General features: G+C 34.0%; 1 protein-coding gene across 20 annotated transcripts in view; it reads right to left on the bottom strand.

Moving 5' to 3' along the window:
• Positions 1–1,194: 1,194 nt before the first annotated feature.
• LOC121329030 (calcium-dependent secretion activator 1-like) overlaps positions 1,195–14,164 on the bottom strand; it is a 100,929-nt gene continuing 87,959 nt past the window's right edge. For 11 of the 20 annotated variants that reach the window (XM_041274243.1, XM_041274244.1, XM_041274255.1 and 8 more), the window contains 4 exons: positions 13,115–13,222; positions 10,641–10,688; positions 3,217–3,321; positions 1,195–2,474 (listed from right to left, as the gene is read on the bottom strand). In XM_041274243.1, coding sequence (XP_041130177.1) covers positions 2,292–2,474; positions 3,217–3,321; positions 10,641–10,688; positions 13,115–13,222 — 444 coding nt within the window. In that variant the 3' untranslated portion in view covers positions 1,195–2,291. The remainder of the gene's footprint in view (positions 2,475–3,216; positions 3,322–10,640; positions 10,689–13,114; positions 13,223–14,164) is intronic. The other 9 variants (XM_041274252.1, XM_041274249.1, XM_041274263.1 and 6 more) reach the window with 2 other exon arrangements.

Below are 14,164 nucleotides of genomic sequence, written 5' to 3'. Positions count from 1 at the left end.
GCTTGATCTTTAAATAATTTTAATCCGGTTAAGAAATTTTTGCAGATTGCATTTGATCTTTGACTGTTTTCCCAACCTCAATGCGCCCTGTTACAGAACCTCTAATGATGAGCTATCTTTACCCTAAAACCCTATACCCTATATATTTCTATATTTTTATGAAGAAGAGAAAGAGTGCAAGACACAAAAATAATTTTGTGCACTTCTTTCTAATTAACACTGACATCATTTTTAAACAACAAAATGAAAACTATCTGGCCACGTAACACGCTTAAAAATAGAATGAACAAGAATGAACAAGAATGCATTATTTAAAAAAAATCTATGCACTTATTTATTAATAAGTAATTTATTAATATTTATTGGAAAACTAGTTATATATAACATTTTCAACATAGTGCAAAATAATGCTCAATCCCTAAATACAATTAGTGCAGTATCTAAAGTACATCTCTTGTAAATATTGGCAGTGAGGAACTATGCACATATTTTCCTATTCATTTCAGATTTATACAATAATATACCCTCTAGTATATTGAACACTTGACCAACTATGAACCAACAAACACTTTCTCAGAAATCCATTTGAGAGGTCGGGAATGCATAAGGACATAACCTTGCCTTTTATTCACTGCAGTATATTACCAGTGGAGTGTGATGGGTCCTGAATAATAGAGAGGAATACAGTGCTAAACTGAATATAGATCTGTTTCAAAATAACAAAGGATCCCCAGAAGTGAATCTTAAACTGGAAAATATGTATTCTTCTCACCAGATATCAATGTGATATAAACAGTTAAGCATGGGAAAGATATATTCTTTGGTTAATGAATGTGCCACCCCACCTGAGGGTTTCTTACCTGCATTAGTAACGCCAAACATTGGTTCATAGATGCCTGCTTCTGCCTGTTTATACAGCCTATTAAATATTGATTACAATGTGACTATAAGAAAACCTTATCAGCACTTAAGTTTAACAGTGGTATTATTTTGACTATCAATCAATCTTTATTTTATATTGTGCCTTTCATAGTGGACCACCATCACAAAGCGCTTAAGAGGGTGATGCTAGAGGACTAGAGGATGCAGAAAGTCAGTTTTTGTCTTTTTAATGTATTGTGATTAATATGTGATTAATAATCTTATTTATTACATGTAACCATAAAAAAAACAAAAAAAAAACAGATGATAACATTGTATATTTGTAGTTATTTTATTGAGAGGCCACAGTTCTTGCATATTACAACTGAAGGCTTTTATAAGGCCAAAGCAATATGAATCCACTGGCTAACTCACACAGAAACAAAAGCCTTGGGAGAAGAGATGAATCCTGGAACATGCAGCTACTGCTTAAAATGCAATGTACAGCATCATATATACAAAACAACTGAGGAACAAAAAATAATGTTGGACCGTTCATATTATTGAAATACAAATAATTATAAAGACATTTTCAATTTCAGGAATGGTTAAAACAAGATAGATAAAGAGGACACTTTGGTTTTCATAAACCTTATGTAAAAGATCTACCTAAATAAAATAGAACACTTTAGGGATCATAAGTTACAAAACATGAAAAAAAAAAAAAAAATCATTTTTCTTTGATATCACAATGGAACCAACTCATTAAAATAAAAATCTTGGCTAAACAACATTTAGCTAGTAACAGATGATAATGTAACGTGTCAAGCCAAATGAAGAACTCAATTCTAAAAATACACTGACCATTAAGAAATGCAAGGGGAAAAAAAAGGAAACACATAATTTTTTGCCTTAACTTAGTACAGGAGCTTATTTTATTTTAAACAGTTGGCATCCACTTAAAAACAAATGAAACAAATAAAAAGGGCCTCTACACTCATCTTCACAACAATGTACCATCAAAGTATATACAGTACGTCAAAGAAGCGCCATACAGGGTTGCGTTTAACAGGGACACACCTAGCGGAATTCCTAATTATCTCACTTAACATTTTCAAACAAATGGTACTCCATATTGCTTAGGAACATATAAATGGATTTAGAAATGAATGAATCAAAGACTGGTGCTAACTTTATTATCACACAGCTAAAATGTCAATCTTTTATTATTATTATTATTATTATTATTATATTATTATTATTATTATTATTATTATTATTATTATTATTATTATTATTATTACTGTTACTTTCCTTCATGGGCATTTAACAGCTGACAAAAAATCCTAGAGTGACTAAGTGAATAACAGAGTTGGTACATGCATTGGTTACCAGACAAAAGTCAAAAGTGGGGCTCTATAAGTGATTCTCTAATCATCATCTTCATCCTCCTCATCACTGTCCCTCATTGTTATTCCCTGGAGACCGGCGCCTCCTTCACTCACAGAGGAGGTAGCCTCTTCCAGAGTTAGTCGATTACGAATGGTATCGTACGTCTTGCTGTTTAAGGTTGAATCAAGGACTCCTTGAAGTCGAAAATCCCTATATTTTTTCTACAAGACAGCAAAAAAAATTTAAAATAAATTATATACATAAAAAGTGTTCATGCCCATTTTGCCTTTTAACTTATAAAATCTTTTTTTTAACTCATTTTAAATGACGTAAGGATCTTTGATGAATCCATGCTGCAATGCTGCACTTGTAATAAGCTTACAGAAATACATCTGCCTACCCAGTCAAAAAACAAAAACAAATACAATGTGGTGTTGTCAAGGTTTATCCCTGAAATATTTATTGTGTAACCAAGTACAACATTTCACTTCCAGGGCATGTTATGCCACCTTTGTGACCCATTGCAGTCGATTTTAATACACCAATTGTATGCAGAGGTGTTCAAATTTATTCCAAAAACAGCGTTGATTTGCATCCTGTAAGTGATCTTTGAAACACATTCTTTATTGGCAGCTGGCAGGCAGCATGCTCAATTAGTAGTACATTGTTTCATTACATTAGAATTTGCACAAAGGGATCCCATCTCATAACACATACAACAAAAATTGTTGCTGAATACTGTATAGTTTATCAGTACGAAGCATGTGCCTTTTGTTTATACTTCTTAGCCACATTAAGGAATTAACAGTATCTTTGTATTGTATATGCTTATTTAAAAAAAAAACAACAAATGATTACTATATTACTCGGCAAATCCAATTTTTCTGTAAATCTATACTTACTACCATCACTATCATTGCAATCAAAGTCCTATATCAATCTTTTGTCATACATACACATTACCTTTACAATCCTAATAAGAATTTTCAGCTGATAAAGATGAAGTTGCAGATCCATCCGGTCAGTCAGCCAGGTGCATATAAGATTCATTGAACTGGTATACCATTGCTGAAAAACAGACAGACAGCATTCTCCAGCACACTAAATCACATGTTGCCTAGTAAAATGGTTTACACATTCTCCTCCAGGAGCTCGGTGGCTTCAAATCCATTTGAGCTCAGGTAAGAAATCAGAAGTAGAGTTTGTGAACACAAGAGATGATCCCCCATCAGAAGAAGGCACACCTTAAAGAGTACGTAGTCGGGTTCCAAAAACATAGAGCGTTCCACGTCCCCAGGTGTTGCTACAACTATTCAAATAGCGTACCTGTAATTTTTATTTTCATCGATAAGACCCAGACAACTTTTTACACTTACAATTTTATAGTCTGTTTCAAAGCTTGTTTTTCAAAATGCCCGCTCTAGTGCATTGATAGTGTAAGAATTGTTGCCCACAAATCCCAGAGCACTAGTTGCCTACAGAGCACTAGAGCAGCCATTTTGAAAAGAGCTTTGAAGCAAACTTTAAAGTTATATGTGTGAAAAGTTATCAGGATGTTAATAATGAGAAGAAAAAATACAGGTACCTTATTTAACCAGATGTAGCAGCACTGGGGTTATATAACGCTATATTTTTCAGAACCCGTTACTTAGTTCAGCTTACAGTAAATCCTGACTATATCGATCTGTTTAAATCAGAAGAATAGAACTGGCAACAATGTTTTACAAAAGATTCATTACACTTTAGTAACACAATGTACTGAAGTGGTGTGGTTACAATGTTGTGACTGTTTAACCAAACATAATTGATATATATGTTGTGAATTCAGTAATTATTTAACATACAGTGTAATTAATGTACATATTATGTCCTGACATTCGCACGTCCTCTCCTAAATCCTATATGATATATAGATATATATTATATATATATATATATATATATATATATATATATATATATATATATATATATATATATATATATATATATATAGACACACACATACATATACACTTTGGTCTTGTAAATTCTAAACCATTAAAACTCCTGCTACAGTAGCTTAGACTTGAATTTAAGTCAAAATAATAACCAAAATATGATATGTTTTAGTAACTCTCTAGTAAAGTGTTGTGCTATGTGACTAGATATTTATGAATTAAATTGCACATTTATCCAGGCAAGGTCATATTGAAAAGCCACCGAATTCTTCAATCGAAACGGAATATGCATTGAGATAGAGGCCTGTAATAAAAAGGTATTGGTAATATACAGATTATATAATTTCAAGAGGCCGTGAACATACATCGCCTTGGGTGCATTTAAACTTAGCTCTATCCTTGTGAAAAATGCTTGCAGCAGTGTTGTTGCAGGCTGCCACCCCTGCAGTGCAGTTAGGCTCTGGAGCGTTTGCGATTTTTAACACATGCTCATATATTCTGCCGGTGATTTGAGAAGAAAAATAATATTTCTTTTTTTTTTTTTTTGGTTTGTTACATGTAAAACATTAACACCAATTGTGGTTACCTGGGTTGGACAAATCTTCTAAAGAAGATATTTAGTAAATAATGTGAGAAATTTTTACACACTCTTTCAATGTATTTTAAGTGACTTTGGGGGTATATTATATATATATATATATATATATATAATATAGAGATATATATATAATATATATATATATATATATAGATATAAGCTCTTTTTAACATGTTCCCCAGTGACTGTATTGTTGTTCTAATCCATATATTAATTTTCAAGAGGGAGCTGTAAGCTTAATACTGCATATTGTAAGAGCAGTAGCAGGCTGAACTCAAGTTTTTTTCCTAGTATGAACAGTTTAGAATTTAGAGCTGGTTTATCTCTTTAGTGTGTGTATTTTATTTTTGTTTTGTTATACAATTACTACTTTAACCAATGATCTGTGGCATACACCAGCAAAAGATAACATACTTGTCTCTGAATACATAAAGCAATAACCTGATATGAATAAATCAGCAAGAATCATACTGATTATAGCATATCTTTGTGAAATAAAAAAGCAGTGTGGGGTTCCAGAGCTCTGGGGAGGTAGTTTGTGTCATTACACACACACATGAACATCTGCAAGCCCCTTTTCTATAGCCAGAGCTGAATGGCTGTGTGACCTCCTGCTCTCTGCCTTGAACCCGGAGTTCACACTCATATTTGACATGTTACAGGAAGCCATCGCTCACCACAGGGGTGCAACAAATAGAATCCACCAAGCCCAGATGCAGCTCAGCAGCTTAATGCACCTGAAGGAGTCGCGTTTCCCTTTCAGAAACCTGCATTTTAGTGGCAAGTCTTTGTGTAGGCTAAAACAAAACCAGGAATGCTAGAAAAGGGGCCGGGTCCTTAGCAGGGAAGCGGAGGGATTACAAGCAACCTGTGACTCTGCCTCTTTCTGCCTTTGCTGGTAGGTTTTTTTTGTGTCTTGTTAAGTGCTACACAACAGATTGGGGTTGGTTATAAAGGCCTGGGACTGTGCAAGAGTGCCTGCTGGGACCCAGCTGTGCCTGCAATTAGCAGGAGGCATGACATGATTATTGTTGTAGTTGTTGATGGCAACGTAAAGTGACAAGTTTTTTAAGGGAGGCTGCTGTGGCATGGGGCCCAATTTTGCAATTTCCTCTGAAAACCATTGGCTGGGTGGGGGTTCAAGGTATGTTTGTGTGTTAAACATCTCCTGAAATTATAAAAAAATGTGTCCTTTTCCCTACATCAGAGTATTTACTGCACTATTTAGACAGGAAGCTCACCCTTTGCCTCAAATTAGCAAAAGGCCTGTGATTAAGGACAGCAGATTAGGGCACAGAATGACACAGTAGGTGTCTGCAGGGTGGATTTGGGGGTTGAGAAGTCTTTAAATCTGACTAGAAGACATTATGTAATTCTGACAAAAGGACGTGGTAATCCTACCTGCTTGCTTTTTACTGCTGCTGTTTGTCTATTATTATGTGCTTTACTGCTCATGAGAGGAAAACTATTGATGATACTACTCAATTACCATAGTAACTCACACCAGTGACCCCTTGTTTCAACATTTTCTATCCAACTTGGGGCCATCCATGCATTGGAAATCTATTTAGAAATGTGATCAATCGTACACTGGTAAATCGTGGTGTAGGCCCCCTTTCTCTCTCTCAGACCCTGCACTTTTAAAATGGGTCTGAATGGGAGTACTGAGATAAATTTAAGGTGCCAAAAAAATCCTATGGGCTTCAGACTGCTATAATTGCACAACTGCCACAAAAGAAGAAACGGCAGAGACTTCACATTGTTTGCTAGAAACTTGCTTACAAATCTCACTTCAGCTGTTGCCTAAGTAAACAGTTAGTGTATGTAAGCTTGATAGTTTGTTGTGGTTGATCCACAAGTAACAGCAAAGCTTCACAGTGGTACTACATAAGCAATCTATTAAAGACTTATAAACATCAGTTTCTTTTTATCCAATGTCGTGTTGTGTGATGCACTTCCATTATGGATTCTGTTCCCTGTCGGTGAGATGAAGTTAAAAGCTCTAAAACCACAAATGCAGACGAGCCAGGTTGTTTTGCAGTGTATTTAAGATGCCTGCAAATAAAAACCTGACTTAACTCGCTAAACAATACTACAGTAACAATTTAAACCGATTTCAAATATATGATTGAATTGATAATACATTTGGTGTTTTGCAGTTTTAGCTGGCCTATTATATATTAACAAAAAAATTAACAGAAAGTATCTTAACATGTTTATTAGCTGGTTGGTAATCGGCAGCCCTTAAAATAAAGCAAGATCCAAATGCCTATATTAAACAAAAAACCTTCATAAAAATTAGATAATGCTCCAAGAGATGATCCATTATTCTCACAATAAATGCTTGCACCAAAATTCAAACATGGATAGAATAAGAAATAAAACACTTGTGGGAGCATTCTATAGAGAGAACAAAATTAAATAAGCCACCAAGCACTTGAGGTTCACACTGTGCATGTGAATAGAGGAAACCTCCGAAGTTGAATGGCTTGCCTTTTGGGACCAATTTGTCTCTTTTCACTCTTTATTTCTCCCTTTTTGCTGACAGATGTACAAAGGCGGAACCGCACTGTGCAGCTCATCTACATGCACCCGCAGCAGCTGTCACTTTTGTCAAGCAAGTTAATCAAGCAAATGCCACCATATCCCACTTTTCATTGGGGGGAAAAAACACACATTATATGGAGGCACGCTGGGCATCAAAACATTAAAAAAAAAAAAAAAAAGTCTTTGCTACCTAACACCTCAAACTATAATTAAATTGTTGGCAAGATGTGCCAAACAAACAGGTGATGTTTTCTAGTTAATGCCTGGTTCCTCAAGTGATATACTGTTTACACCTTTTTAAAAAATAAAATAAAACAAACAAACTTGTATGCCTGATGATGCTGCACTTAAAAAAAAAAAAAAAAAAAAAAAAAAAAAAAAAGAAGGATATTAAGGTTTAACCTCAATCAAATGCTTTTAGACACATACTAGGTGTCAAATAGTATGTTTTTTGATTTATACAATATGTATTCTTTATAAAAAAGGTCATTTTATATAATATAAACTGCTTATATAGAAGCATGATTGAAGTGAACATTTCATAGGTTTCAAACCATACAGAATATATGCTGTCTAATTTCTATATAGTTATTTTTTCCTGACCTACTGTCAACCTTTCATAATTTTTTTTAAAGCTACTGTATTTATTTAAAATGCTTCGTAACTGATAAATCATTAAGAACTGTGACTTTTTTTTAACACTTTCAAACAGAATTGATTTTAAAATATAATAAACAGTGCATTACCCATCAAAACAGAAAAAAATAAACCTAGGTTTTATTACTAAAAAATCTATTTGGCATTGAATGAACTGTTTTATACCACTGCTGACTGCACACCAAGCAACCCGCTGTATAGGAAGAAATCAATTACCAGACTAAGTGTACTAGAAAGATCAGGTCTGCCGAACTGTAGTAACTGCAGGGTATCAAAGCAAACAGTCTGAGGTTTAGGAATGATTTAAATGAACAATCCATACTGCAAAAAAAAAAAAAATCGATACTCTTATTCATTGGAATCCCCCAAAAAACACTACACAAAACAGTCTGGTGTGTGCCTACAGAGTTTTGATAAAAGCAATTGAGGGTTAGTACTGTATCAAAACACAGGGCTGAGTGCCTTACATTTCTTTTGAAGGCAGGTTGCAGAAAAGGAAACAGTAAGCACTGATTTGAAACTCTATTAATTATTGAAAAAAAACTGAAAAAGAACTTTAAATAATAACAGCTTTTTAAAAAGGCTAGCTTCTGTGCACGAAAATTATGTTATATGCATATTCACGTTTTGCACATTTAAGTACCTGACTGAAATGTAAATGTTTTCTCCAACTGTTTAAAGTTAGAAAGTTCTCTCTGCAGTCACAATGGCCTGCCTGTAAAATGATTAAGAGTCTATAACAGTGAAATGATATTCCAAGTCTGGAGCACTAGAGAAAGATCACCACTCATGGTAACTAGTTCACTGGCATTGGGCCCCTATCACGGCATGATTAAGTGCTTACTTCATAGTAAATGCAATCTCACTGATCTGATAACTGCTAAGGTCAAGGGAAATACTCAGAATCGATCAATAAACATTTAATCCCAAGAGCGCAGATTAAGCGTATAATTGATCAGTCTAATCCACATATCCGTAGTTGACATTTTCCTCTCTGTCCAGTTTACATTGGCCTCTAAGAAAACTATCCAGAAAACCTGTGTATCGCTATCGCAGTGGATCTGATCAGAGCTAAAGAGATGGCTTTTTTTAATCACCGATCTCTGGGTGGCCGGAATTAAGCAGATGAGCCAGTGTTAAGCACAGCTGTTTAATCCTTATCTTCTAGGCTTCTTTCAAGAACTACAAGGAAAAAAAAAAAAATTGTTCTGAACTTAACAACCTTAGCTGTCTAGACAAGATTTCATCTCTTGTAACAAATGGCCGTGAACATTTTAGGCAGATTCTACATTTTAAATGAGTCTTCACTAAAACCTACATCAACAAAGCCATCTGTACTTTTTGGGTCATCCCTGCAAGAGTGACATTAACACCATCCAACATCCTGGTTCATCTGTATCCAGGAGCAGTCTGGCCATAACAATATCTTGTACAATATATGTAAAAAATGGGATACAAAATTAAGCCGGGGAATAAGAGACAATTATGTCAGCTCTCATATCAAAAGTAGGCACTTATCGTCATTCATGATTTCAAATCAATACCTTCCTTAATATCTATGTTAACATTGTTGACCATTAATCATAAAACAGCTTTACCATGTGCCTCACAATTTGCCCAAGGATTCTGTATAACCGGACACTTCATCAACGCTTCTGAGTAAAGCGTGGGCAGTTTGTAGTACTTCCAAGTGTAAGACATACTAATCAATATTTTCATCTGCTATTTTGAAAAAAAAACAAATAAACCACTGTGTAAATGCATTTCTCCAGGACAATACTGAATACCCTTTGTCATTAAATCACAATAAACAACACCAATAGATAATTTACAAAGCCTATTGTCTGGTGCACATACCAGCAGCAAATGCTGTGAAATCTCTAATGGACACAATTTATAACTACAAGATTATTACTATTATTTTTAAGTATAATTCTCCAAAACCATTCTAATCTCTGACATACAAGGATTATTATTATTATTATTATTATTATTATTATTTATTTATTTATTTTTATTTATTTATTTATTTATTATTATTTTTAATTTGCATCTCCAATAAGTACTACCAATTTGTACTAGAGATAACTGTTTTAATATAGGCTCCTCTTTTAAGTATGCCCATATGTGCGCTCTAAATCTCATTTCATGATTTTAGCATATTGGTAGGCTTTCAGACTCCAGATATATTTAAAATAAGTGAACCATATAAGTCTGATCTTCTTACTGTGGCCAAAACTGAATTACTGTCTGTATCTCTTTGAGCTGAGAAACATAAAACAAGGCACTTAGATGATGGGAGAGGACTTCTTCTACCCCCATATTGAGATTAAGATTTTCCAATTCAAACTGATTTGCAGATGGTTATATTATAATATCATGGACCGCAGTAGGGTAGTATTTGCTGGCCAGGTTTAATTTTCTCAGACAAGCAGATTAAAATGCAGAACATTGAAAATATTAGAAGCTAGATAATCTTCCAGGAGCACTAACATCTACCATACACAATGATAAAGCAATAGCTCCATACTAATACTCTATACTCTGGGTATAAGAGTACAGCATGTGAATGGGGAAATGGTAATTAAATGAAGCAATGGTTGGATGGATGGTGAAGTAAACATGTTCAAATAAGAAAACGTTACCTCAAATATTCTCAGGTACATGAAAGAACTAACATCATCCATCCTTTTCTAAAAGCGGAAAACAAAGAGGATAAATAACAAAGGAAAATGCTGAAGGTGGCTATGGAAGGGAACCAAGGTTAAATAAAAGATCATTTTAAAGAAGAAACCTGTCATTTTAAATACCTGAATAATCTAAAATGAAGGGTTTTCATGTTTAATTGAATCAATTTAATATTTCTGATATGTAATCATTATACAAATAATTCAAATAAAAATGTATCAGGTAAGTCCCTTACTGTTAACATACCATATACATTACACAAGCTACTGTGTGCTTTCCAAATTAATGGAAAAAAAGAAAGACATCTGTAGCCATAATATATTTCAATAGCTTTAACAATCACCCAATTCAGATGTGTTTAGTATCTAAAATAAAGATAGGAGAAAAGTAAATTGGGATTAAGCAAGCAAGGAATGTTTTTGTGCTGTTTTCTTAAATGCAGTATTGAAAAAAAAAATCAAATTATTTTTAATTTTGACATAAATAGCTTTGGCTTATGATTTTGTTTTTTGTTTTTTGAAAGAAAGAAATTACAGTTTTCCCACAATTTAGAGATAACAGCACAAAGTAATAGATAAATGGCAAAAATGCAAAACTGATGCTGTTTATATCTTAATCAAGTGCTGGTCTTTTTCTTCTTTTTTTTTTTAGTCATTTTATGCCTCTGCACTTCACACTTCATGTTGGGAATGCAGGCATAGAGCTTTAAGGAGACACCAGAGTGCTGTATGCATGTATGAGACAATCTCAAAGGATGTGGGCCATGCTAGTAGATGTACACAGGAAGATTATTTGACTCCAAATCATGCCACTTGATATAATGTGATAAAACATTTAGATACGAGAGATAAGTTCCATTTGAATCGCTTGAAAATCAGTGAAAGGAGAGTAAGGACATTTTAAAAGATTTCAGAAAACCAGTCAGGTTGAAATTAGAAAGAGAAAGTAGAAACAGGAGAATTTATACACATAAAAACCAGATTTTGTGGACGCCATGATAAGTGGAAGCAAATGAGGAAGGACCAGAGAGGAAGCGCATATACTTTCTAAAGCACAGCAAAATCCTAAAGCCAGAATTTTGAACAAAACACCACTGCAGGAAAAAGGAAGAAGAAAGCAAGTGTTTAGAAATTATACACCACTGTAAGACAGAAGAATGCCTATTACTTAAGAAACACCCCAATACAGTAGAAAAGCAACAGTGCTGGGTTAGGTGCAATAGAAGAAGTACACACGTATACAATATAGAGGATTACTGGGACCATTTTAAAAGGAACGGGACAACCAACATTGGCCTTAAAGATGCAAGCAACAGAAAACAGTGCTATATCCAACAGAATGGAAGACAAATTAGTTGACATGCATCACAATGGATTAAAACCATGCCTATTAATACAGTCATTTAAGCCAGTGTTCTCTCTTTATTGTGTTAAAATCCTCATTACAATAGCCCCGGGGCATGACCTTTCTGACCTCAACTTACAATTTATTTACAAAAACATGAATTTCATTATGCATTTTTTTTTGGCCCTGTTCTGCAATGATAAGGTATGACCTATTTAATTTAATAAGGTCAAAAGATGATGCTATAAACTCACATTCTGTAATTATATCTGTTTCTTACTTCACTTTTCCTGCTAAATGACATGAATTTGCATACCGCATGTCATTTAGACTGGGGGGTAATTTAAATGAAGGAGCATTATAACCACAACTTAATAAGGTTTACTACGTCCAGCCCAAAATCTTGTCAAGAGCGCACTGTATTTTGGGAATGGGGGGAAAAAAAAGCTTTTACTGTTATAGACATCCTGCTTATTTTGGGGTTATAAGAAATATCCATGAGTGACACTGTATAGAATTTAGAATTGAAACTGAACTTGCTGTTCATTGACTAGAAAATAAAAACAGATTTTACCCTTTATAGTAGATGGCCAGCCTTGGACGATAGAATACCAAAAAGCAGTAGCATTGATCTGTTCCTAATGATAAAATACATATATGTTGTGTGTTACTTACATTAACTTTTCTAATTTGCCATTGTATTTGCCATTGTATTGACACAGATAATGCCGCTATTTAAACTTAGAAATGAGCGAAAAGGCAGCTGAGTTTTATTTGTGAGTGGAAAATGAATATAATTGTAATGGGAGAGAACACTGCTTAATATCCTAATTTGGTTTTTAGAAACTTTAAAAATGTGCTTTAAACATACAGAACAAAAAGAAGAAAAGCCCTGGATATTATGGTATACAAGGACCAGAACATAGTAGACTGGAGTACAGATTTAGAACAGAGACAGACAGAGAGAAGTCAGTGGGACAGGACAGTGGTAAATTAGTCTCAAAATGTGACTTATCCCTCTGTCCATTTGTTTTGTCATATTTTGGATGGTCTCCTCCTTGGGAAGGAGGAGAAGGCATTTACTTACATCAAATAACCTTTCTATATATATCTCCTCATTGACCTTATCACGGAGGATATCCTGAGAGTGGCGCACAAAGGTCACATAGGCATCAGCAACATCCATCCCAGGTTTCTGGAAGAAATAAACAAAGAAACAAGGGGCGCAAGCAGAGACACAAACATTATTACAAAATACAACAGAGCATATTGAAATCACAGTTATTGTACAACACGCTATAATGCAATGCCTTAGGAGTTATTGAAACCAAAGCTGAACTCTGTATTTGTAAAAAATAAGATTTGTTTTTATATGCCCTTCATATTTACCTAAAATATAATAACACTTGCTTGTTCAAAAAGACACCTCAAAAACTAAAATTCAATTCTTAGCCGTTTTTCTAAAATGCCTATTTTGGGACATTTAATTTTCAACATTTTCCAGCCCTGAAGATCTAAACATAAGACAAGTCTTTGTTATCCATCCCATTGACGATTTCCATTCATGACCCTCAGAATCTCACGTCCAGAACATACAGATTTATCAGAAACGCATTAGCAAGATGTAACATAGTTTCCACTTAAATGTCTAAAGTACCCCACTGAAGACAATATGTATGTTAATAAGTAATTTGATTTATCTTAGACCACAAGATATCCATTCATCAGGAAATGCAATTGTCAATCTTTGTAAATTGCACTTAGTTAACACGTCTGAATAATTTCAAGGGTGAAAATGAGCAAGGTTTATGGAGTATTTTTATTAAGCAAACAATTACAAATTAAAGGATTTGTTTTTTGGCCCTTGAGACATAAGATACATTACTTTACACTCAGTGATTCAATGACAAGGCATTCATTTAAAAACAATGCATTCAGTGGAAATGTGTTAGCAGTTAAGTGATACCCTTTGAAGTAATTTTCAGACAAAGTGAACTAGCCAGCTTCCTAACACGCACATAAAATGTTTTATATTTCACAACAAAGAAGAGCTTGATTTGAGCTGAAATTGACATGTTGACATTTTTATAGATATTAATTTGCACATGTAAAAAAAGAATTAAAGTCTGTCACGTTG

Source organism: Polyodon spathula, chromosome 16 (genome assembly GCF_017654505.1).
Source record: "Polyodon spathula isolate WHYD16114869_AA chromosome 16, ASM1765450v1, whole genome shotgun sequence".
Taxonomy (NCBI): domain Eukaryota; kingdom Metazoa; phylum Chordata; class Actinopteri; order Acipenseriformes; family Polyodontidae; genus Polyodon; species Polyodon spathula.
Note: the sequence above shows the minus strand (reverse complement) of the source record. Positions and strands in the feature narration are given on the sequence as shown.